At 45.9% G+C, this 20,945-nt stretch overlaps 4 protein-coding genes across 10 annotated transcripts; 2 read left to right on the forward strand and 2 right to left on the reverse strand.

The window, feature by feature from the left end:
* Positions 1-2,178, reverse strand: exosc3 (exosome component 3). The gene is made up of 4 exons (XM_027007171.3): positions 1,883-2,178; positions 1,646-1,795; positions 1,339-1,490; positions 1-486 (listed from the first exon to the last, which is right to left on the reverse strand). The coding sequence occupies exons 1-4, from the start codon at positions 2,108-2,110 to the stop codon at positions 279-281; spliced, it is 738 nt and encodes a 245-aa protein (XP_026862972.1). The 5' UTR covers positions 2,111-2,178; the 3' UTR covers positions 1-278.
* Positions 2,179-3,176: 998 nt separating this feature from the next.
* On the forward strand, positions 3,177-5,907 carry nudt22 (nudix (nucleoside diphosphate linked moiety X)-type motif 22). The gene is made up of 6 exons (XM_027007170.3): positions 3,177-3,749; positions 3,882-4,548; positions 4,729-4,842; positions 5,011-5,108; positions 5,212-5,305; positions 5,472-5,907. Exons 1-6 carry the CDS (start codon positions 3,664-3,666, stop codon positions 5,577-5,579), a joined length of 1,167 nt encoding a protein of 388 aa, XP_026862971.2. The 5' UTR covers positions 3,177-3,663; the 3' UTR covers positions 5,580-5,907.
* On the reverse strand, positions 5,819-13,014 carry si:ch211-107m4.1 (heterogeneous nuclear ribonucleoprotein U-like protein 1). Of its 5 annotated transcripts, XM_081712970.1 has the most exons (14): positions 12,261-13,014; positions 12,025-12,154; positions 11,777-11,853; positions 10,904-11,043; positions 10,506-10,608; positions 10,257-10,369; positions 9,756-10,022; positions 9,121-9,243; positions 8,577-8,684; positions 7,567-7,735; positions 6,907-7,077; positions 6,667-6,737; positions 6,482-6,571; positions 6,136-6,344 (listed from the first exon to the last, which is right to left on the reverse strand). In XM_081712970.1, the coding sequence occupies exons 1-14, from the start codon at positions 12,868-12,870 to the stop codon at positions 6,270-6,272; spliced, it is 2,247 nt and encodes a 748-aa protein (XP_081569096.1). In that variant the 5' UTR covers positions 12,871-13,014; the 3' UTR covers positions 6,136-6,269. The 5 variants fall into 5 exon arrangements, with proteins under 5 accessions (XP_081569093.1, XP_081569094.1, XP_081569095.1 ...); XM_081712967.1 differs by lacking the exon at positions 6,667-6,737 and having other exon boundaries at positions 5,819-6,344; XM_081712968.1 differs by lacking the exon at positions 6,667-6,737 and having other exon boundaries at positions 5,819-6,344; positions 12,285-13,013.
* Positions 13,015-13,184: 170 nt separating this feature from the next.
* On the forward strand, positions 13,185-20,596 carry smyd5 (SMYD family member 5). 3 transcript variants are annotated; one of them, XM_027007185.3, is made up of 14 exons: positions 13,259-13,315; positions 13,421-13,520; positions 13,840-13,948; positions 14,101-14,240; positions 14,595-14,716; positions 15,437-15,506; positions 15,782-15,886; positions 15,975-16,037; positions 16,262-16,332; positions 17,558-17,664; positions 17,845-17,901; positions 18,023-18,117; positions 18,920-18,990; positions 19,498-20,596. In XM_027007185.3, exons 2-14 carry the CDS (start codon positions 13,473-13,475, stop codon positions 19,634-19,636), a joined length of 1,197 nt encoding a protein of 398 aa, XP_026862986.1. In that variant the 5' UTR covers positions 13,259-13,315; positions 13,421-13,472; the 3' UTR covers positions 19,637-20,596. The 3 variants fall into 3 exon arrangements, 2 of the variants coding, with proteins under 2 accessions (XP_026862985.1, XP_026862986.1); XR_014123298.1 differs by lacking the exon at positions 13,421-13,520 and having other exon boundaries at positions 13,185-13,362; positions 18,023-18,184; positions 19,498-19,544; XM_027007184.3 differs by lacking the exon at positions 13,421-13,520 and having other exon boundaries at positions 13,199-13,362.
* Positions 20,597-20,945: the final 349 nt, after the last annotated feature.

Below are 20,945 nucleotides of genomic sequence, written 5' to 3' on the forward strand. Positions count from 1 at the left end.
TTCCATCTCACAAAATGTCATTTATTTGTGTACAAAAAAAAGTAGCGCATCAGGGCACAAAGAGAAAGCCTCTCGCTGCAGAGTCCAACATCACTGTTCTCACACTCTCTGGTTTCATCAAGCAATCAATAAAGTCGAACTCATGTGTGTCATAAAGATTCCTGATATCACGACAATCATGTGGCAGGTTGCCCTCAAGTACCACACCTGAGATCATCTGGTGACATCAGCGTACAAAGTCACTGGGCCACGTAGAAAACAGGGCCTGGTTTTGTCCACTAGAGGGAGCCCTCAGCCACTCTCTTGAATAGTGCCTGTCTCTGCTGCGGGGTCATGTTCTCACAACTCTCCAGTAGATTGGCCACTATCAGAGTCTTCTGAATGCCATTGGCCTTCACCCAAACCCTGCCATTCAAACCCACCACCATCTCAAAGGGGAAGAGCTTCTCCAGGTCCTTGATTATCTCACTCTGAGGGCTGAGTAGCCTGAAGGAAGGCAGAAGGGGGGGGGGGGGGGGGGGGGGGATTACTACTGTAAATTAATTCCTTTTTTAACACCAAGTGTTTTTCCCTCCGATTTCCTCAAATATCCCTCAGGTTAAGGCAGATAAATTACACACATATTAACACTCTCTCTCTCTCTCTCACTCTCACACATACATACATACATACATACATACATTATATATATATATATATATATATATATATATATATATATATATATATATATATATATATATATATATATATTTTTACTGAGAGAATGAACATATAGCAAACTACGTACTACTAAAAACAAGCTACTTTTACTTAAAATTCCCAGTTATAATACATCTTGATAACTTGTACAATAAGGCACTTCAAAATTGAAGAACATTCTTCTCGATATTCCAGTGTTCTCCTGAACAAATCCTAAATATGACGAACACAAACATTGAAATCATGTCAAATTCAAGAGAAGCCTAAGCAAAGAAGACAATGGTATATAAATCCGGTCCTGGACTTTGTAATAACTTGTAACTGATGAAATGATGTAATTTGCCTTAATCTGTCATGACACATGTAGGACCTGGACCTTGTGCACTGTGACTGGAGTACCTCAGTTTTAAATGATCCAGCTATGTCACTGCTGATCTTGCTGGGGTTTTTTTTTTTAGATGCAACTAATGCAACTTTAAAGGTGTTACAAAAAAATGAATTCTGAGTTTCAAATCTAGATCTGCAATCCTGAACACACAGCAGAACTTGTCTTTGATGTATTTTGTTTGCAGTACTGATCAGTTTAGCGTTTTTATAAGCAAATGTCCAACGAGGGTGTGGGATCCCCATGCATACCTGCGCACTAACCCCAAAGAAACCTTGAAGAGAAGCCCATCTGCTCCAAACACACCCATCCCGTTGGCCCGTCCACAGCTGTCGATACACACCAGCTCTGGTTCCATGTCTTTATTTGCAATAGCGAACTGAGAGTACACCAGATCCCCCACCTACAAAACAAACAAAAACATCAGATCAGTAAACAAGTTCTGCTGCAGGTCTTAAAGAACACAAAACACGCCTGTATTGCACAATGCTACACTGTTTGTAAAGCTTAAACTGTTATAGCAGCATGTTACATCGCACCGGGCTACTACGACGGTACCTGGACGTTGGGTCGGTTCCTTTTCGTGGCTCCCTCAAACGCCAAGTAGGACAGCGACGCGAGCTCACTGCCTCCCACGTCCACTTTAAAGGAGTCTCCTGACTTCGCCGTTACTACACCAATCACGCTCTCCCCCTTAGCTGGAACATACTGCAGAAAATCGGGCAGCAATAGCATCCATGTCGCTGCTATTTAATTGCGAAAACTAGTTAACGTAAGATGATGTGGGATTCGTACCCGCTTTTGTTGAGAATCTATCCAGTAGAGATTGGGTGATCTGTGGCGAAGGATGCCACTCTTGGACACCAGGATTTCGTCTCCGTTACGTCGAAGCCCTGGGCCGCATATTATCTTTTCAGATTTAACTGTATTGTTCTCCACATCTGACAAGTCCAATGAGAATACGTCTCCTGGTAAAACTACCTCGCCGACTTTGTCTTTAAAACAAGAAAGAATGCTGTCCATGCTTTAAAAAAAAAACCGCACAAATCCTTAACGTTTCCTATGCCCACGTGAACGATGATCAAGGTGAAAACAACTCTAGCAAGATTTCCGGTTGGGAGAAAAACGGATTTTTCAAAATAAAAGCCAGTTAGTACGCGAAACTGACCGCACAGTTCATAATGCTATTTAATAGCAATTTCCAGAAAGTACGTGCATGGCAGTTTAGCAATCACGTAACAGATGCAAAGTTATTTTGGAAAAGCAAAATAATCATATTTCTATATCACTCACCATTTGTTTAACAATGGTTTATTTTAATAGTTGTTGAGGATTGTGAAATGTGAAATCTTTATACTATTCACATGAACAATATATATATATATATATAAATTGTATATGTAAATAAAGAATATAGAAATTAATAAAGAAAGGTATATTAAATACGTCTAGGTTTTCCTCTCATTATTATAAATTTAGCTACTGTAGGTCTAACCCTAGTTAACAGAAACAGCTCTATCCAGCCCAGTATCATCTGCTCCATAGTGAAAATTTCTTCCTCATGCTCTAAAGGCAATTCTGATAATATTCCAAGTCTTCTTAACCATGGAGTTCCAGTCACTTAATAATGGAATTCTGTCAGACTAAACATTAGATCATGAGAGCATCTGTTGCTCAGTTTCTGTGCTTCATCAATCATCTTTTTTGGATTTGAAGACAACAAAAGATTATCTGACATTACTAATGCTTCTGTGCTCTTGCATCTGACCAATTTACGAAGGAATATAAACAAATCAGGTTTACTGGTCTATGACCATTTGTGCTATGCCTATGCTATTTATAGCCTTCACTAAACATGCAATGATCAAGCAATCAAGACTGATACAAATTAAACTTTTATATTTATACTTAGAAACATTTATTAATTAGAAACACCTTGCATGCGCACAATTACAATCCATCTGCTGTCATGCACAATTTATGTTAGCCACAACTATTCAGCACAGGACTTCTGCTGGATGGACAACCTCTTTCAGCACTGACACCTACAGCAGTGGTACCACTGCTGTGCTTACTCATACCAGTGTCAGACCGACTGTCATGCCCATACCGCGTGTTAAAGTGTCTTGGATCTTCCACTCAAATCTCTGGTCATTGGTGCTGTGGTCAGAAACTGGGTGGCAAATTGTGAGAGCAATTGATAGATGTCAGTCTGTAAAATACCCCTATAAATAAGATGAGTTGTATCTAATACGTGGTCAGTAAGTGTCGGTGCAAGGTATGTATTTCTGGGGAAAAAATGCAATATTTAAACATTTATAATTATTTAAATGGTATGTAGTTGATCTATTTTTTAAAGCGAGCTTCTGGTTGCATTTTGAAATGTCGGAAGCGCTCGAGTTACATTTCCGGTTCATTGCTTCTCGACGCTGAGATAAAATCTAGCTAGCTATCTAACGTGTTCCCTCCTACAGGCTGAAATGAGCAGAGCTAATACATGTCATTGTGTGAAAGGTGAAATGTGATGACACGAAAGCAGCCCTCTCAGAAGGAAGCCTGGGACTAACAGCTAACTAATGGATTCGGAAGTGTCCGTGATGCTTCACTGTGGTCCCTCGAGTGGGCTAGAAGAACATCAAGTACACGCAGAGATATCGACACGGTAGAGACATCACATTTGTGCTCAATAGCCAGAATATGAATGAGACTCCACATATCAAGTGTAACTGCTGAACCGTCACTAAGACGTGCTTGGCCGCGAATGTTTGTAACATCTTGTGTATACTGTCTCCAGGTTCAATCGCCGTAGTGTTGATGAGATGGAGAAGCACATTGAGGCAGTGTGGAATGAGAGGGTATCCAGAGAGCCGTGGCTTTTCAACGGGGCTAAATTCAGACTGCACGCCGCCGAACTCTCCACAACACTTCAGGATACTTCCAAACCGTACTGTAACACATCACACCAAGCAGCCACACCAACTTTAACCCGTGAAACCGCTAAGGGTGGAACACAGCACGGAGACCATGCGGCTTCTGACCTTATGCCTCCTCGCCGTGTTGAGAGAGAAGGGGCTTCTCTTGCAGAAATACACACGCCAGGAGTGAACGCAGAGTGTAAGAAAAACGACAGCGCTAGCGAGACCACAGAAACCCTCCGGAAAGATCTGAGCACACTGTCGTCAAAAACCACCCCAAAGCCGCCAGACATGCTGCTCAGATTACAGCTGGGTTTGACTAGTTACAAAGACTTCCTAGGGACCAACTGGTCACGGGAGGCTGCAGACCTCCAGCAGCGTGGAGAGGTAGAGTTCAGGGACCCTCAGACCTTCCTGGCCCAGCCTCTTGGGGTCGGTGCGGTCTTGGTAACCTCCGACGGGTACGTGGTTCTGTTGCGGAGGAGTCGGAGAGTAGCAGAGGCAGCAGGTCTCTTGGACATACCTGGCGGACACCCTGAGCCTAAGGTGAGACGGAGGGAGCGTGGAACGAGATGGAGTTCATCGCTCAGCTCTGCCGCTTTGGCTGTGATCCACAGCCTTGTTAATTGGTACATAGACGAACACGGTTTCAAAACCAAGATAAGTGAATAGTGGAGTACTTTACTGGAAGGTCCCTGCAGGTTTCAATCTGAAATTTGCCCTCAGGCTGTGTGTCAGGGGGTGTGTGAAGAGGCCATCAGCATCAACCTGTTGAAGGGCCGTGAGAGGGCTGTTGTTGCAGAGATCTTTTCTTCTGTGTGTGTGGAGGTCAGAGATGAGGTGTGTATATGCGCTTCACACAACAAGCACTGGGCAACTTTCCTCTGGATGATCACATTGTGAGATGATGACTAGTGCAGGGTGTCACCGACTGGGTGGAGTTGAATTGACTTAATCGATCCCTTCTTCAAAAGGATGAACTCTTTATGAACTCTCTCACACCTGCAGGTGAATGTTCCACTCGGCTATCTGAGTTCACCTGCTCTGATGGGAATAGCGCTAAACCGCACCAGCGCAGGAAGGCCAAGCGCAGAGTTCTACATCAGGTACACCGCCCACACAAATCCAGAAGGTCAGAAACGTGCCGGGATCCAGCTACACATGGAGTTGAGAGTGGAGTTTTCAGGGTTAACCCTTGTTTCGGACCAGGTGTTCTTTGAGCATGGAGGAAGTGAAGGATTTTTACTGGCGTGGAGGTCCTGAAGCACACGAGTCAACAGATATAGTGTTTCTGAGCAGAGCGGTAGGGTGCATCTCAATGGCTCTATATTCACTGCTAAACTAGCCCCATCACGTAATTAACTTGCAGAACACTATAGTTTTCACAGTTTACAGGGCTCTCCCTCATAAGCATTTATTTGATTTTTAAATTGATGGCCATTTAATGAATGTCATTGTGTTGATTGCAGGAGATGCTACAGTTGGATGAGAACGCTTCCTTGTGGTCAGAACTGTGCCCCTCAGCCAAAGGAGCGGTGCTGTTGTATCAACTAGTGAGACCTGATTGTTTAATATAGATGTAAAGTAAAAATGCAGAACTGTTGCACAGGCCAATTAAAAGGCACAACATATAGAATATTTCCATTAAATTACCTTTATGTTCAGTCAGATGAGCAGGTGTTAAAGGCTTTTACCAAAGTGGCCTAAAAGGGCATTTGTAAAAACATTAAGTTGATGCTCCATTTAAATTTTTTTTTTTTTTTAATAGTTTTATTTTTTTACATGTTAAGTTAGAATTCACACATACTGCTTGAAATAGTGGACATGAAATGTGAAATTGTTTTTAATGACAAATATAATTCAGATGCTCATTACAGACAGTCAATAAAGTTCCAGTTCATGACAGATGGCTAAAATTCTTTACTAAAACCTACTCTAAAAACCTCCAGTCTCCAGTATAGTACAATTGTAACTCCATTTTCACCCAGTATTAAAAGTTAAGGTCTTTTCAGTAGGAAACCTTTTAAAAATTTTGCAGTCAAAACAGGAAATTTCATGACTAAAGCCCTTTTGTTTAGTCTTGTATTTTAGAGTCCGTTTACAAAAGGAGTAAATGTTTGAATTATAATTTTTTTCCCGATAACCATTTAATGCACTATTGAAAATGACAGCATCAGAAACCATAATACATTTGTAACTTGTGTGGGGCCACAGAGGCATCTTAAATATGGAAACTGCAGAAGGCTTCCATGGGATTCTCTTAATTTTCACCAAAAACCTTGATTGCTGAAATAATATTCTTGGTTGCCATAGTAGCTCTGATTTTGGTCGCTCACATTCCACTGCAAGGAGAGAGAGAGAGCACACATGCCACTGGTCTTCATCACACAGGAGGAGGATGGAAAGACTAAGCTAAGTGATGGATGTGTGTGGTTGCCAGGTGCTGCATTTTGATGGTGCAAGCTGAACTCGGCCTCACCTCTACGGGGCAGGGCTGGTAGTAGCCCCTGTAGCGGTGGGGATCGCTGCCATAGCCGTATGACTGCGTGCGCGCGCATGGGTGCAGCCCCTAGAAGAGAGAGAGGGGTTCACCATACTCCTTGGAGCAGGTCATTTGTAACGGTAATGGAGGCCGTGTGCGTGGCATGTTCAGAGGGGACTCACAGGTCGTTTCTGGTGCCCCCATTGCGACTGCTGAGCATACACGTGTCGGTGGTACGCGTTTTGGCTCTGTCCTACAAAAGCGTAGCCACTGGCTTTGTAAGTGTCCAAATTCACTTTTGAAAACCAGATGTTGCTGATATTTGTCTTGAATGTTAGTTTTAGTTACTACAGTAGTGGTTTGGGTAGCGACTGTCGTGAGCGTGATCTACACCCCCCCTCGCCGCAGGCCGTGTGGGTTACCGTGAAGCTGCGGGCGGCCACTTCGTTGTTTCTTGCGTTTGACAGGCGGCGGCAGTGCGTGTCTCGCCTCCTCTTTGTAGTCTGCCAGGAGCTTCTGTGCTTCTTTGTGACCGAGCTCCACAAACAACACCTCCTCCAGGAGGTCCCCATTCTCCGGGAGTGTGAAACTCACTGCAATGACATGGACAGGCGAGAACAACCAGACACGTCGTATAAATTAAAGTGCCTTGTTTCTACTTTTTGATAAAGGCTTTCATGTCAATTTAAGTGAGTTTATATCTGAAACCACTGCATCTAGCCCACAAAAAGAGCCACTAACCCACTGTCATGCATGCTTTGTTGAACATTGACCCTGCAGAGGTTAAAGGTGTAAGGAAGGCTTTGACACTTTCAGTCACCCTTATGTAAAACTGCTCCAAACTATGGCTCCAGACTCTGACTGCTGACTCAACTCAGCTCAGCTCAAATGTTTTAGGAAAAGTTGAAAGTGTTCCAGCAATTCCTGTGGTGGTTCAGTGGTTAAGGTACTGAACTAGTAATCAGAAAGTTGCCAGTTCAAGTCCCACCAATGCCAAGTTGCCTCTGTTGGGCCCCTGAGCAAGGACGCGAGGTCAGAGCCCTGCTCTAACCTGTGGGTAGTAGAGTGGACAGGGGGCTGACCTTTGCTCTTTAGCAGAGATGTTTCGGGCACCACCGTGCCCTCTTCCTGCTGTTGCTGGCAGAGACGCCTCCTCCACTCCTGGTCAGAGGGGACGACCACTACTGCTTTCCTGAGGTAACCACGGAAACGCAGCATCTTGTGTCTCCGTGCAGATGGGTAAATGTTTGCCTGGGTAACAGGAGAACGGGAAGGTGCAAAAATTGTGGCAACGTGAACTTTTATCCACACCAACATCTAGTCAATGATGTTAAATTATTATTAAGGGCAGTAACTTTCTTTCCAGTAAAAACCATAAATCAGGTACATTGTGGGAGCAGTGTAACCATGACGCTTCTGCAGCTTTGTGACAACCCATAATTTCTGCCTCAACTAACGTACAGTCACCACGGGGATGCAGGCGTTTGCAAGCATGCAAATCACGTCTGCCCTGCTGACACCTGCATCGGAATTCAGTGAGTACCGGAGAGGCTCTGAGTCACTATACCTCTGTGTGAGGCAATGCTAAAATGCCTTGGGAAAATCCAAGAAAAAAGGAAACAGGCAAAAGGGAGACACGCTTTCTAAAAGGCACAGACGAGCTGATGTCAGCCTGGTCTTATCTCCAGCAGGCACCGAGGGCCCTTGGCTCCCTGCTGCTGGATTAGAACCAAAGAAAGCAACGTGTGTGTAAGACAGAGAACAGACTACTGACGGGCCAAAATGGAACATCAGATTACACCGTCATAGGAGAAGATCTGGGTTTTTAATACTGGCAGCTCTGTGAACACCTGCTTAAGGTTTCTGCTTAAATGTGCTTATAAAAGAACATCTAGCCCACAAAATGTCTCCGCGCGCGCGCGCACACACACACACACACACACACAAACCGCATGATCTGTACAAGGTGTTTTCTTTGCCTAGCCTAGCCCAGCTTGAAAAGTATACAGCTAGATGACATCTTGACAAGATACATAATAATCTATACTTGTACCACACACACACACACCCCCACACACAAACAACCAATCACCTGGTCCAGGATGAAGTTCCTTTTCTGGTTGGGTGCTATCTGGATGAGGTGAGAGAGGCACCGCGTGGCCTGTTGTAACATGACCTCCTGGGCCTCCGAGTTTGAAAGCTGTAGGAACCGAGAACAGGACAATTACTAATACTCATTTTAAACCATTTACACCACAATTGTTCGACGTGTGCGTGCGTGCTTGTGTATGAGTGGACAGTGACAGAGGTGTTTAGTTATGTGCAGAGTGGTTATGGATCTGTAAAGGATTTAGAAGAGTTGTATCTGATGCTATTGGTAGTCAATAGGGTAGTTAGTGGGGTAAGAAGTTAATGAGCATTTTAAGCAGGTGGAGTTCAGAAGCACAGAGGTAATCTGTTGATACGTAACCACTGAGTAGGTTTACCCAGTGTGTGGTGCTAATGTTTCATCCTTCTTTTGGCATTGGTTCAGACTGTAATCTACGTTACGTTACATTCCCAACACAAAATAAACTCAAGTCAGTTCTGTTTGGGTTCAAGGGTGTATTATCAGAGATGCTCTGCGTAGCCCCCACCTTCATACAGCGAAGGATGAAGTCTGTGCTTAGAACATTGTAACGTTTCTCTGGGTTCTTGGCCATGTGGTTCTGAACCCAGTGGCTCTTCCCGGAAGCCTGCATTCCCACCATCAGCAGCACCTGGAGTGGAGGGGGAGGAGCCTGGGATGAAGGCGCTGCCGCCAATCAGAAGGCGACACATGAAAGGAAAACGAGCGGCATGGGTCTGCGATGTTCAAGAGCACGCTCGGTTGGTGCACGGTTTGTGCGAGTTGGCCTCCTCACCACACATTCTCAGCCACCCGTGACCCAGTAGTGACCCTGACACGTTAAAAGAAAAAAACGAAACACCAGGAGCACTGCCAGGGCCAACACCAGCTGATCTACTACTAGGTCTCTCTCACGCCAGTGTGATGATGCTGTACCGAGAAGAGTCCTCCACCCAAATATTACATTACAGCTCACTGGTCTACCTGCTCCACCAGATGACCTACCTGAGGACAAATTTTTTACTCTGGTTGACTAATTGCGAACACCAATAAACGGGCAGCAGTTCGTACGTTTCTTAGACAGGCGTGGCTAATAAAGACGCCAGTGGGCGGAGGTATGCGGCAGACGCTGTGGTGATAGTGGCTGGTGGGTGTGTGCCTTACCTCACACTCCCTCCGGTGTGGAGGGGGCACAGGGCCGCGGGTCCTCAGCGTGGGAGGCAGGGTGGGCAAAGGGCAGTACCCGGGAGGCCCGGCATACCACATTGCCCCCTGCGGGTCCAGGTTCACGGAAACAGAGCAGTTCTTGCACAGGACGTGCGGGTAGAGGGCTCGGCCCGCGAGGGAGGCGGGTCCGAGGCGAAAGGCCACGCCCAGCGAGCGCCCGTTTTTATGAAAGGAGAGCTCTGCCTGACCGCCTTCGCCAATGAACTGAGAGAGAGAGAGAGAGAGAGAGAGAGAGGGATGATCCGAGTAAACACATCCGCGCGAGCAGTTCATCATGAAAACCACAATACAGCCTGTGACTGTTTATATGTATGTGTCAGATTAACAAGAAATTAAGAGGCAACTGAGATTCTTTACGTTATCCGCTCCAAGGCCGGTTTAGTCCCAGTCCTGAAAAACTACTCCCATCCAGCAGGTAGCTAACAAAACCTTGCATACCGCATAGCAACCGATGACGTCACCCTCTGAGAAGGGCTCGCCGAACTCCTCTGCCCTTCCCCCGCTCAGGGCTACTCCTGCTCCATCCAAACCAAAGGAGAGCTCCTCCTCTCCTGAGACAGACCACACCCACAAACAACACGGCTCACGCATGCGTCCTAGTGTAAACGCCAGGGGTGCCGTGTACACCGCACTGCCCGAACCGCAAGGAAATGACAGGAGCAGGGTCCCGCGTTGACGGGCGTTTACCGAGCTGCAGGCCGGAGTCCTCCACGGACCAGCCCACTCTGAGCACACACGGCTCATGGTCAGAGAGCGTGTCGATCGTAGCTGCTGACAATCGCTCCACAAACTACAGGGACAAGAAAAAGCACAGTCGAGTTTTATATAGCCGTGTACGTCTCAAAATATGCTTATTTCTTAAAAGAAGTCTGGATGTTTACTCTAAATTAACCGTCAAAATGCAACATTATCATTTAAAAGGAGCAATGCTTAAGATTTAAAGAAGTAATTGGACTTCGGCGCCAGTGATAATTTGTTAAGACAAATTAAAGTTCTCACTGAATTCTCACTGAAACGTGGTAATGAGAAGAACGCTCAGCACTGAGAAACAGCAGTCAGTGAAGCTCCGAAGCCTGACGTCACACCTTGACTTCGAATCCCACTTTTCCCCGGGTGAAGCCGTGAGTCAGCCTACAGCCGGAGCGCAGAAGAGGGAACTTCTCCCAGAGTAAGGGCTGACCGCTGCTTCCATCCGCCCCCACTGCAAAATGCAGATCGCCGTTGTCTGGAAAACACAACCAGCAGCAGCAGGGCCGTTGGTGAGAACTTGCTTGCTAAGCATGAAGGTAGTTTAGGTACTTAAAAATACAAAAAACACACGTAGGCGGGTCTAGCCCATAACCACACCCTGCATTCTTCTTCATACATTTACATAATTTGGCAAATACGTTTATCTAAAGAGACTTGCATGCTTCAAATAAAGAATACAGAAAGTATCGTTATCTCCAAAAGATAAATTTGGTCGCGACAACACCCAGTTCCCACAGAGTCCTGGCGCTCTGAACGTTTCATGGATAATGGCTCACGGTTCGACTCCACACCAGGTGTTAATTGTTAGGGTGCCAACAAAAAGAAAAGGTTGCTGCTTTATTTAACAACCCCATTTTATCTAGAATTTTCTGTATATGTTTAACCAACATTTATCTCTAAAGTCCTGCATGAGCCTGCCAAAACACAAATGATAGACATCCTCATTTGAATAATTTGACTAAATGTCAGAATTTACAAGTTTGCCCGCCCACTGCCATGTATTCCATCACATATTAACCAAGTGAAGACACTTATTAACTAAGCAGAGAGATGCTACAATGCACCAAGCTGTTACTATACCAACATGAGACTCAGTTTAAGGTGAATTTGTTAATATGCAAAGTCTAGATCCTGTAACAAACATCGCTTCTGGTGGGTGACTTCACTCTTCCCTGACGGAAACGGAGACCAGAACTCTGAAAACTCACATGGGTCCAGTCTAACCTCATCACCCTCAACCTCCATCTCATCGTCACTCACTGGACCAGGCTCTGGAGTTTTAGCTCTGATGAAGAGGGGGGGGGGGAAACAGTACATCAGTAAAACCTAAAATATGGTGCATTTTTCAAGATTTACTGGCAGCACAAACATGAAATCATTACAAAAGTTAACCCCACCCCCACACACGGATAAGGTGCTGACAACTCCTGCACTGTTTATGACCGCGTGAGAATACCTGTTATACTGAATCTCCTCTTTAAATTCATAATAGTCCCTGCCCCTCTCGCTACGAGGCTGCCCGACAGTCCTGCAGGCCTCTTTTCTATCCACTTCTGTCTCTGGGGGATCCGGCACCCTGCAAGGTACTACAGGAAGTGAAAGTGAAAGCCTTTAACGTCAATTATTTAACGTCAAAAGGTTCGTTACTATGACAACTAAGGAGCCATACTCATATTCAAAACATCTTCTAACCTTTACTTCTTAAGCAGGACTTACACTGCTCGTTATCCTTAGCAGGAGATGCAGGCTGTGACACCAGCGAGGACGTGACCGACCCGGGACCCTCGGCCTGAACCCGGGCATCTGACTGCTGCGATTCAGGCCTCCCATCGCCTTTATTATTCACGTTTCCGTTAGTTGTTAACTGCTGCCATAAACGTTTCTCAGAGGGCTCGAACGGGTTTGATTCCGCGAACCTTTTACTGGAGCAACAGCAGGTGTGGACTGTCGAGTCGTGTTCGGTTTGAGTGCTTTTATCGACATAAGACAGCGGGCTTGGAGCAGCCTGTGGCCCGGGACCACTTCCCTCAAGTTGGGCTTGATGATCGGCCAGAACTTTCCAGCTGGATCCCGACGGTCCTATAACTTGAGTAGATATCGTATTATTCTGACAGCTCGGTTCGGGTGCGTTGCCTCCGTCTAGCGGGTTGTCCTGTGCACTTGTGATGGGTTCAGTTCCTGCCTGTACTGCTGACGTTAGACGAGTCACCAGATCGGCCTTCCGTCCCTTCGAGTCTAGGCCGCGCTTCTGTAGCTCGGCGCGCAACTCCGCCACTTTAAGCGTTTTAATTTCTGACAACATCGTTTCGAACGACACCAGTTAGCTGTGCACTAATATTTAAAAACAGACAACTAAGCAGGACCTCACTGAAGGACTGACTTTTTTGGATCTTCCATGAACTCCTACCTCCCTCACGTCGCTGGGCTGGCTGAAGAGACGTTCAAGAGGACGCTCTGAGCTCCTATTGGCCAGCCACCCAACAAGCCCCGCCTTCTTCACCCTGTGAAAATGAATTTAATTATTGAAAAGACATTTTACAGAGAGAGGGCAGATCGGTTAATCTGTATGGAAAACACATTTATTATTATATTAAAAAGAATATGTGTATATGTTTCGATGACAATATTACCTGGCGAAGATAAGAAGAGAACATTTCATTGACTACCCCCCCAGGGTCAAAGGTGAAACGTAATTTCCAACATGGCGGCTCCCTTAGATGACATGTTTTCTCGATGCGTGGATCCCGGTAAAATCCTTAACAGCGTAGAAGTCCGTTTTATTGATAAAGTGAAGGTATGTATATATAACGATATGGCTTAACCATAACCTTCCTTTCTGGTGATATTCACAGTTTTTTCGTCGTCATGTTCAGCTAAGTGACGAGGTTGCTAGTCGGTCAGTGAATGTTGCATATTCTGCTAGAATTCGGTTCTGCTACATCCAGGACTGCGGTAAATTTCTTAAATTCATTACAGCTTTTAATGTGTACATATTCTGTTGTCTTCGGCTATTCATTTTAGAATGACATTATTTGCAGAGTTAATAATAAACGGCATTTGGCTGACGCTTTTATCCAAAGCGACTTACATTTGTGACTGAACGCAACTTGAGTGTTAAGGGGCCCAGTAGTGGCAGCTTGGCAGTGGTGGGGCTTGAACTGACAACCATCTGTTTAATAGTCCAGTACTGAGCTACCACTCCCCTGTGTCTGTGGCACTGACCCCATTCTACAGTCTCAGCCCGGTGTCCTGTTATTCACTCGTCTTTTAGGGAAAAGGATTATTTGCCAAGAAACCCTTCAAGAAGGGCGAAGCCATCTTTACCGAGCGTCCTCTTGTGTCTGCCCAGTTTTTGTGGAACGCCTTGTACAAATATAGAGGTGAGTTGTGCTGTTCGCCATCTGATGAGCCTCATCCGCAGGCCCAGCACCCAGACGTGCTGTTTGTACTGTTGTCAGTGTTGTGGGCCAGATGTGGGCAGGTCTCCTGCTTTGTTAGCCCGGCTTTGCCGTCCCCTGTCTGCTCTCCTCAGCATGCGAGTATTGTATGCGTGCTCTGGAGACGGCGGAGGAAAACGCCCGGAGGCTCAGTGGCATGCCCGCCCTGATCCTGCCTCATCAAGAGCTGTGCAAGGTGCAGCCGGAGCTCCACCACACCTGCCCGCACTGCCAGGTACGGCACCTTCCCCTTAACACCCCAATCCGGCAGCGGCAACACGCTCCCACTCATCTTATTCGATGCGGCCTCACGACACCGTTGTTTTGTTTAATTGAATAAACATCGTAATGATTGCTCAGAAGGAAAGAATATACAGGGAAGGTTGGGCTATTTTATTTAAAAAAACAAAAAAACAAAAAACGAACATTGTTGTTTTGTTGAAGACAGACGTATGCATGTGGGCGTGGCAGAGCACTGTGTCATTAGAAACGGAGGCTCCGCCTGCTGCGTCTGGCCAGTCCTCGTGGATCATATGTGGAGGAAGCTGTTTTCCACTGCTCCATGTCGCTTCTCTGCTGCCCTCTGCAGGTAATTTACTGTAGCAGTGAGTGCAGACAAGCTGCGTGGGATCAGTACCACCAGGTCCTGTGCCTGGGGCCATCCCACAACGATCCTGATCACCCAATCAACAAGCTGCAGGATGCGTGGAGGTGAGGTGGTGGTGTTTGCCCTTATGGGCAAGAGGAAATAATGTAACTGCTTCTGCAGCCTATGGACAAGGAGCATTATTATTATATCCTTTGTGTGTGTGTATACAGTCAAACATCTGCAGTCATGGTGGTAATTATTTAGTTATTGGTGAGCTTTACCCTTCAGACTCTCCACTGGATGAGTACGACACCTGCGTCCCCATGGTGCCATGAACGTGTTTCCATAACGTATCATAGAGGATAGTGCCAAATGCTTGGCCTCTTTATCAGCGTGTCAGTGGTGCTGAACTCTGAACATATTTCCCAGTTATAAACTCTGTTTAAGGGCCTGTGGTTGCTAAAAGGGTAGTGTTGTGTCTGTGTGTCATGTGGGCGCGTGTGTGCGTATGCGTGTGTGCGTGTGTGTGTGTGTGTGTGTGTGTGTGTGTGTGTGTGTGTGTGTGCGCTTTGCTGTGATAATTGTCTGATGAGGGAACAACTCAGCATTCTGAGCCTGTGCCTCATGTTCTGGCAGCGGCCTCTGCTTTGCTTTAATCTTATTTCTGTTGCTTTGCAGGGTAATTTAGCACACGTTGACATAGATGGCATATATATGGACTTACATAAAGACATTTGGGGGGGAGGGTCAGAATTGTATGTTTGTGTTCACTGCATGAGCTCTCTACCCGTTTGTATTTATAATCACCAAGCACTGGTCCTTTTACATGTGTCTGGCGTCAGGAGCGTACACTACCCACCTGAAACCTCAAGCATCATGTTAATGGCAAGAATGGTGGCCACCGTCAAACAGGTACTGGTTTGTCTTTCTAACCGATAAACCCGAGGACTATCCCTCCTTGATTTGTAGCGTTGTGGTGAGATTGATGGGACTGACAACTGGTAGATACTATTCCTAATGAATCCCTAATTGCTTTACCTTTGCTTTAAAGGCCCTTTTGCTAGTACTTTATAAGCAGGAACATAGCAGGATTTAGGTCGTATGCAGGAAAGGTGTCGTGCTGACTGTCGGTCGTCTGCTTCTCCGTATGTGCTCGTGTGAGCGGAGTTTTTCTCCTCCTGTGTCAGGCTCTAGACAAAGGCCACTGGCAGAGGCTGTTCTCCAACTTCTGCAGCCGTGCTGCCGATGAGCAAGAGGAGATGGCACATAAGCTGCTGGGGGGGAAGTTCCAGGTGAGGGCAGACGGGTCACTGCACTCTTGGCCAGATGTTGTACTTTTGATCTGTGTGTGTGTTTGTGACACTCTAAAAACCCCTCCAGGGGCAGCTGGCCTCGCTGAGGACGCTCTTTACCACAGCGCTCTACGACGATCACGTCAGTGAGGTGAGGACACGGCTTTCCTTTACCAGTCTTGAAACATTTAGACTGTGGTTGAATTTCAACATTTCTTCAGCACTTTAAATGAAAAAGCGCACACCCTCAATATTGTGGGTAGATGACGCCGTAGCGGTTTTACTGGGGGTAGATGACGGCGTAGCGGTTGTACTGGGGGTAGATGACGGCGTAGCGGTTGTACTGGGGGTAACAGCAGCCTCTCTTCTTTCTAGTGGTTCACCCCAGATGGGTTTCGTGCTCTCTTTGCTCTTGTCGGGACAAATGGACAAGGTATCGGCACTAGGTGAGAACCCGCTTGTTACTGGACTCCAGCAGTCCGAATCCACTGCCCAGAATAGATTGCATTCAGTGGGTATTTTTCAGCACTCAGCCGAACAATTTGGTGTATATAATGGCTTATAAGAAGACAATAAATAACAGTGTGTGTGTGGAGCGTAAATGTATTACCATTTGAATTAAACATTTGGAGCCGGATAAAAAAAAAAAAAAAAGGTTATGGTAGCTGCTCTTTTTAATATTCATAAAGTTATCGTTCATATTCATAAAGTGGTGCTAATTAGCACACGGATGTAAATTTACCGCTGCGCTAAATTCACCTCTTGCCCTAAGTGAAAGCCAATCAAGACCTACATGTCAGTAACATGCATATTTATTAAAGACCCATGCTACGAGACAGATCACTGACAAACTCCAGCTGAGTTAATGACTTCAACAATTCTTCTAAATGATGACAGAGCGGCAAACTCGTATCTGTGCTCATTCTGTCTATTTTCGTCCTCTGTAACACCTAAATGTGCGTTGCTTATGCCGACAGTTTGCGGCATTCTGAGATCCTGCCCAACCGAGTCTTGGCTCTCCCTGTACTGCTACTGCGGCGGTTATTTAGTCGTTTACTTGCATGTGGCACCTAACGTAGTTGGAGAGAGAGATCGTCCACACTGGCTTCTTACCGCGCCGTTCAGCGTCGGAGCAGGTCCGGGTAGTTATTTTTATGGAGCGGTGTAACGTTATGAATCGGTAACGTCGTATGCAAATGAGAACAACATGCGGTAACATCATATATCAAGCAAACGGTAAAACACGCCGGCGATCCACTTCGTGAATAAGAAAATGTGTCACTCTGGCGCTGCCGTCAACGTCACGTTAAATCTGGCGGTAGGTTGTATGAATTTGGCCCACGGCGTCAACAATTTTAATAAAGTAATCAAATTGTGTGTGAACAAGATTTTCTGATATGTTTCATGGCAAGATTTCTCAAATGGATAAAATTAGCTTCTGTCTATTTTAAAAGATGACATTTATTTTTCAAGAGTACAAGTTAACGACGTTTTATTGAATGATGGATTTGAAGAGTTCTCGGTAGTAGATTCAGATTTTTTTTTTGTCTAGATTATACAAATGATCTGCTTCTTTTAAAACATGGCTTTAATGTTCTTTTTAGGTTTTTTACTTTACCATCAGGACAGCTTTACTTTCTATTCTAATTGATGGTTATTTTAACCCCGCAGCTCCCTAAGCCAGTGGGTCCATGCCTGCGATGCACTGGCGCTTCCCCACCAGCAGAGGGAGCAGCTGGACGCCTTTATTGACCAGCTATACAAGGACATAGACAAAGGTCACCATTCCTACAAATGCGCTGAACAGCACACTGCTCTGTGCTATAGTCGTGAAAAGACTCGAGTATTTAGGGTTTTATTCGCACACTTGGGCAGACATGCGGATATGGTTTGCTGAAATGTGAAATAGATTGGACGGATGGAAGGATTTCCTAGATTGGCATTTTCTTGTCTTACAGAAACGGGAGACTTCCTCAACTGTGAAGGGTCCGGTCTCTACCTTCTGCAGAGCTCATGTGAGAACAGGAATCTATGCGCATTCAGTCTCAAGTTCTGCCTTATAATGAACACAATTTTAGGTCACAACACATTTGAAAAGTCAAAAAGAAATCCGCTGTTGTCCCCTTTGTTGTCAAGGCAACCACAGCTGTGTGCCCAACGCCGAGGCGTCCTTCCCCGACAACAACTTCCTGCTTCACCTCAGCGCGCTGCGTGACATCGTCCCCGGCGAGGTCAGGTGGCGTGCGGCATAGTCCGGGGTTCAGAAGCCTTGAGGTTGTTTGTCAGTGGGATTGTAGTGTGAGTTGAAGACTAAAGCACATTTGGCAGCTTAGCGTAGGGAGTGGGAAGGCCGTTACTGGAGAAATAGGGGACCGCTATTCAGATTGGGCACGTCCTGCTTTCCACCCACAGTGATCCTCCAGACAATCTTTTCCAGTGGTCAATAACCTCATTTGCGGTGAAGAACTCTCAAGTACAAACCAGACTCTATCCACAATGATCTGAGAAAAACTCTGACCATGAACATATCAGCTAGGCTCAGCCTCTTAATGGCTCTGAAAAAAAGACAAAATAAAATTTTATACTTAAGGAAAAACCAAAGTGAACCGATATTTTCTGCTGACGAGTGGATATATAAACTTTAATTTTATTTTAGATATAATCGTTTTACTAGGCACAGTAAATAACTTCATGAAGAAAATATCCAATATGTCTGGACTTGGGTCGGTTAAGATGTATTGTTTTGCAGTGAATGGCACTGGTGTGGCTTCTGTATGATGTTTCCCTTTTTTACCTTCCACAATTCACTCACGATCAGATAAACGTTTCTAGACCAGAGTCTGATAATTCGCCAGGGTGTTGGCGCACATCTGAGCCATATGTGCAGACCGGAGACTGTACAGCTTTTATCGGAGTGAAATGTGTTCTTGGTTTAGTTATCACCTGGTTGGTACATGAACTCGGTTACAGAGCTAATTGATGGCCAGCTGGATCTTTCATCTTATTAAATTCTTTATTCTTGGCTATTTGTAGGAGATCTGCATCAGCTACTTGGACTGCTGCCAACGAGACAGAAGTCGTCATAGCCGGCACAAGATCCTGAGGTAAATTAACGTGACCGGACTGAGGGTTGTCAGTTGAGGAAGCACATGTCGCGGCTTCTTCCCGAGGAGATGATTACTCCTGCTGAGGTGGGAACGCACGAGTGCTGGCGGTCCGTATCGGGCATCGGCTGTTCCAAGGACTTGCGCCAGTGAAAACGAGCACTGGTTGAGGGGAGTTGGTGTTGGCGCATACACCTGAAGTAGCATAAGGATCGTGTGGATTTCATGAGTTTGGAGCCTCCACTTGGCGTAGGATCTCCACGTGTGCAGCTCTGCATCACCTAGGAACACCTGATTTGAGACAGCTGGCGAATTAAAAAACGTGGAGTTCTCGACCAGTAGAAACGGCTGTGTGGGATGGGTTGCGCTTGCCGGGAACGGGACCCCCCCCCCTTTTTATTTACATATATATATATATATATATATATATATATTTATTTATTTTGCACTCAAGTTGCCGTAAAATGCCACTGAACGTTTGTCCCTCTTACTGTATCTTTCCCGTAGAGAGAACTACCTGTTTGTGTGCTCGTGCCAGAAGTGCACGTCACAGGTGGATGACCCGGATGTGACCTCGGAGGATGAGGAGGAAGGGGAGGGAGACACGGAGGGCGATGACATGGAGGACGAGATGACAGACGTTTGACGACGACGACGGGCCGCCTAGCTGGGCCGCTCACGTCACCCAGGAGACACCACGTCTCTCCGTTCATGCAGCAGATAGCAAACATGCCAGACTATGCAAAACGTCTACTTTTTTTTTTTTTTTTTTTTTTTGGCTGGAGTCCTCACACTTTTCATTTACAAGTCCTAATGTCTGTGGCAGTCACGTTGCCAGACAACTGCTGAGACCCTCCCACCTTTTCTCCCTCATTTCGCTCATTACTGACTGATCCCCCGCACTCCTGGAGGATTTACAACGGGCTTGAGCCCAACATTAATCCACGTATAGTTCTAAACCCTCTGAACGAATCGGAGCTCAGGCTGGGAAAAAAAAAAAATTACCTTTCCTCATGTAGGCATATTAAAAGAGTTTGGCCCTAATAACATTTGGTAATGCAGCATAAGGTCTTCGGTGTTTTGCGCATGAGATTTTCATCCCGGAACCCTCGGTTCTGGCGCGGAGCTTTACCCAACTCCGCTGTGAGCACGGCCAAGTCAGCATGTTTACCGGGATTCGAGTTCACTGGACGCCGAGGTCGTATTTGCCGTGTGACTTTATGAGTGGGTGCGGCCAGCGGACACGAGCAGACGTCGCAGTCGGGACGACTGCAGCCCTGGCGGCGCCCCTAACGCGCGCTACAGCGCGGGCCTTCGCTGACGGACTGCGGCGTGGCAGGCGCGACGAGGCTTGTTCCGCTGTGTCGGCTGCCAGGTGGACGAGGTTTACAGCGGGACGGTCCGTGGCAGCGCGGCAGATCGGGACGTCCCGGCAGGCACCTTTTTATGTCCTCTGCTTATGAAATTCATATTCCAATGCATTTACTCTGTTCCTGTCACGGATGGTGTTACTGACGATTCCTTCCTGTGTTAGCTGTTAACTACATCCCAAAAACAAACGTTTAAGGTGATGGATATTAAATAAAACAACTGTAGACCTTCACAAGCCAGCAGTAATCAGAGTCCTGAGAGTATGCTACCCTTAAAATTCAAACATTGCTGGAATATTTTTGAACATTCAGTGCTTTGGTGCATTTTATATATCAGGCTAAAAAAAAAGACTACATTAGCATAGCCTGTTGGCATAGCCGCTTGCCCCTCTCAGTGCTGGGTCTTTTTGTTGTGCCATCAGCAGTCGTATGTGTAGAACTTCTCAGACCTTGAGTTCTCGGTCAGTTTTTCTTGTTTTTATTATTTTTAATTATTATTATTATTATTATTATTATTTATTTTTTTTTAACTTTCCTATCGCAATGAATTCGTTTTGATGAGCAATTGGAACCGGCTCCCAGAAC

The sequence above is a fragment of the Electrophorus electricus genome, chromosome 4 (genome assembly GCF_041902795.1).
Source record: "Electrophorus electricus isolate QZ-2024a chromosome 4, ASM4190279v1, whole genome shotgun sequence".
Taxonomy (NCBI): Eukaryota; Metazoa; Chordata; class Actinopteri; order Gymnotiformes; family Gymnotidae; genus Electrophorus; species Electrophorus electricus.

Bases quoted from the DNA above. Each gene is read 5' to 3' on its own strand.
- nudt22 (XM_027007170.3), top strand. From the start codon at position 3,664: ATGGATTCGGAAGTGTCCGTGATGCTTCACTGTGGTCCCTCGAGTGGG. The intron at 5,109-5,211 runs GTACACCGCCCA...GTTTCGGACCAG, and splicing joins AGCGCAGAGTTCTACATCAG to GTGTTCTTTGAGCATGGAGG. The intron at 5,306-5,471 runs GTAGGGTGCATC...TGTTGATTGCAG, and splicing joins TAGTGTTTCTGAGCAGAGCG to GAGATGCTACAGTTGGATGA.
- si:ch211-107m4.1 (XM_081712967.1), bottom strand. From the start codon at position 12,870: ATGTTGTCAGAAATTAAAACGCTTAAAGTGGCGGAGTTGCGCGCCGAG. The intron at 10,023-10,256 runs GTATGCAAGGTT...TCTCTCTCTCAG, and splicing joins ACGTCATCGGTTGCTATGCG to TTCATTGGCGAAGGCGGTCA. The intron at 7,078-7,566 runs GTCAGCCCCCTG...ATGTCATTGCAG, and splicing joins ATCTCTGCTAAAGAGCAAAG to TGAGTTTCACACTCCCGGAG.
- smyd5 (XM_027007184.3), top strand. From the start codon at position 13,270: ATGGCGGCTCCCTTAGATGACATGTTTTCTCGATGCGTGGATCCCGGT. The intron at 15,887-15,974 runs GTGAGGGCAGAC...AAACCCCTCCAG, and splicing joins TGCTGGGGGGGAAGTTCCAG to GGGCAGCTGGCCTCGCTGAG. The intron at 16,333-17,557 runs GTGAGAACCCGC...TTAACCCCGCAG, and splicing joins GGACAAGGTATCGGCACTAG to CTCCCTAAGCCAGTGGGTCC.
- exosc3 (XM_027007171.3), bottom strand. From the start codon at position 2,110: ATGGACAGCATTCTTTCTTGTTTTAAAGACAAAGTCGGCGAGGTAGTT. The intron at 1,796-1,882 runs GTACGAATCCCA...GATTTTCTGCAG, and splicing joins TAGATTCTCAACAAAAGCGG to TATGTTCCAGCTAAGGGGGA. The intron at 487-1,338 runs GTATGCATGGGG...GCCTTCCTTCAG, and splicing joins TCTTTGGGGTTAGTGCGCAG to GCTACTCAGCCCTCAGAGTG.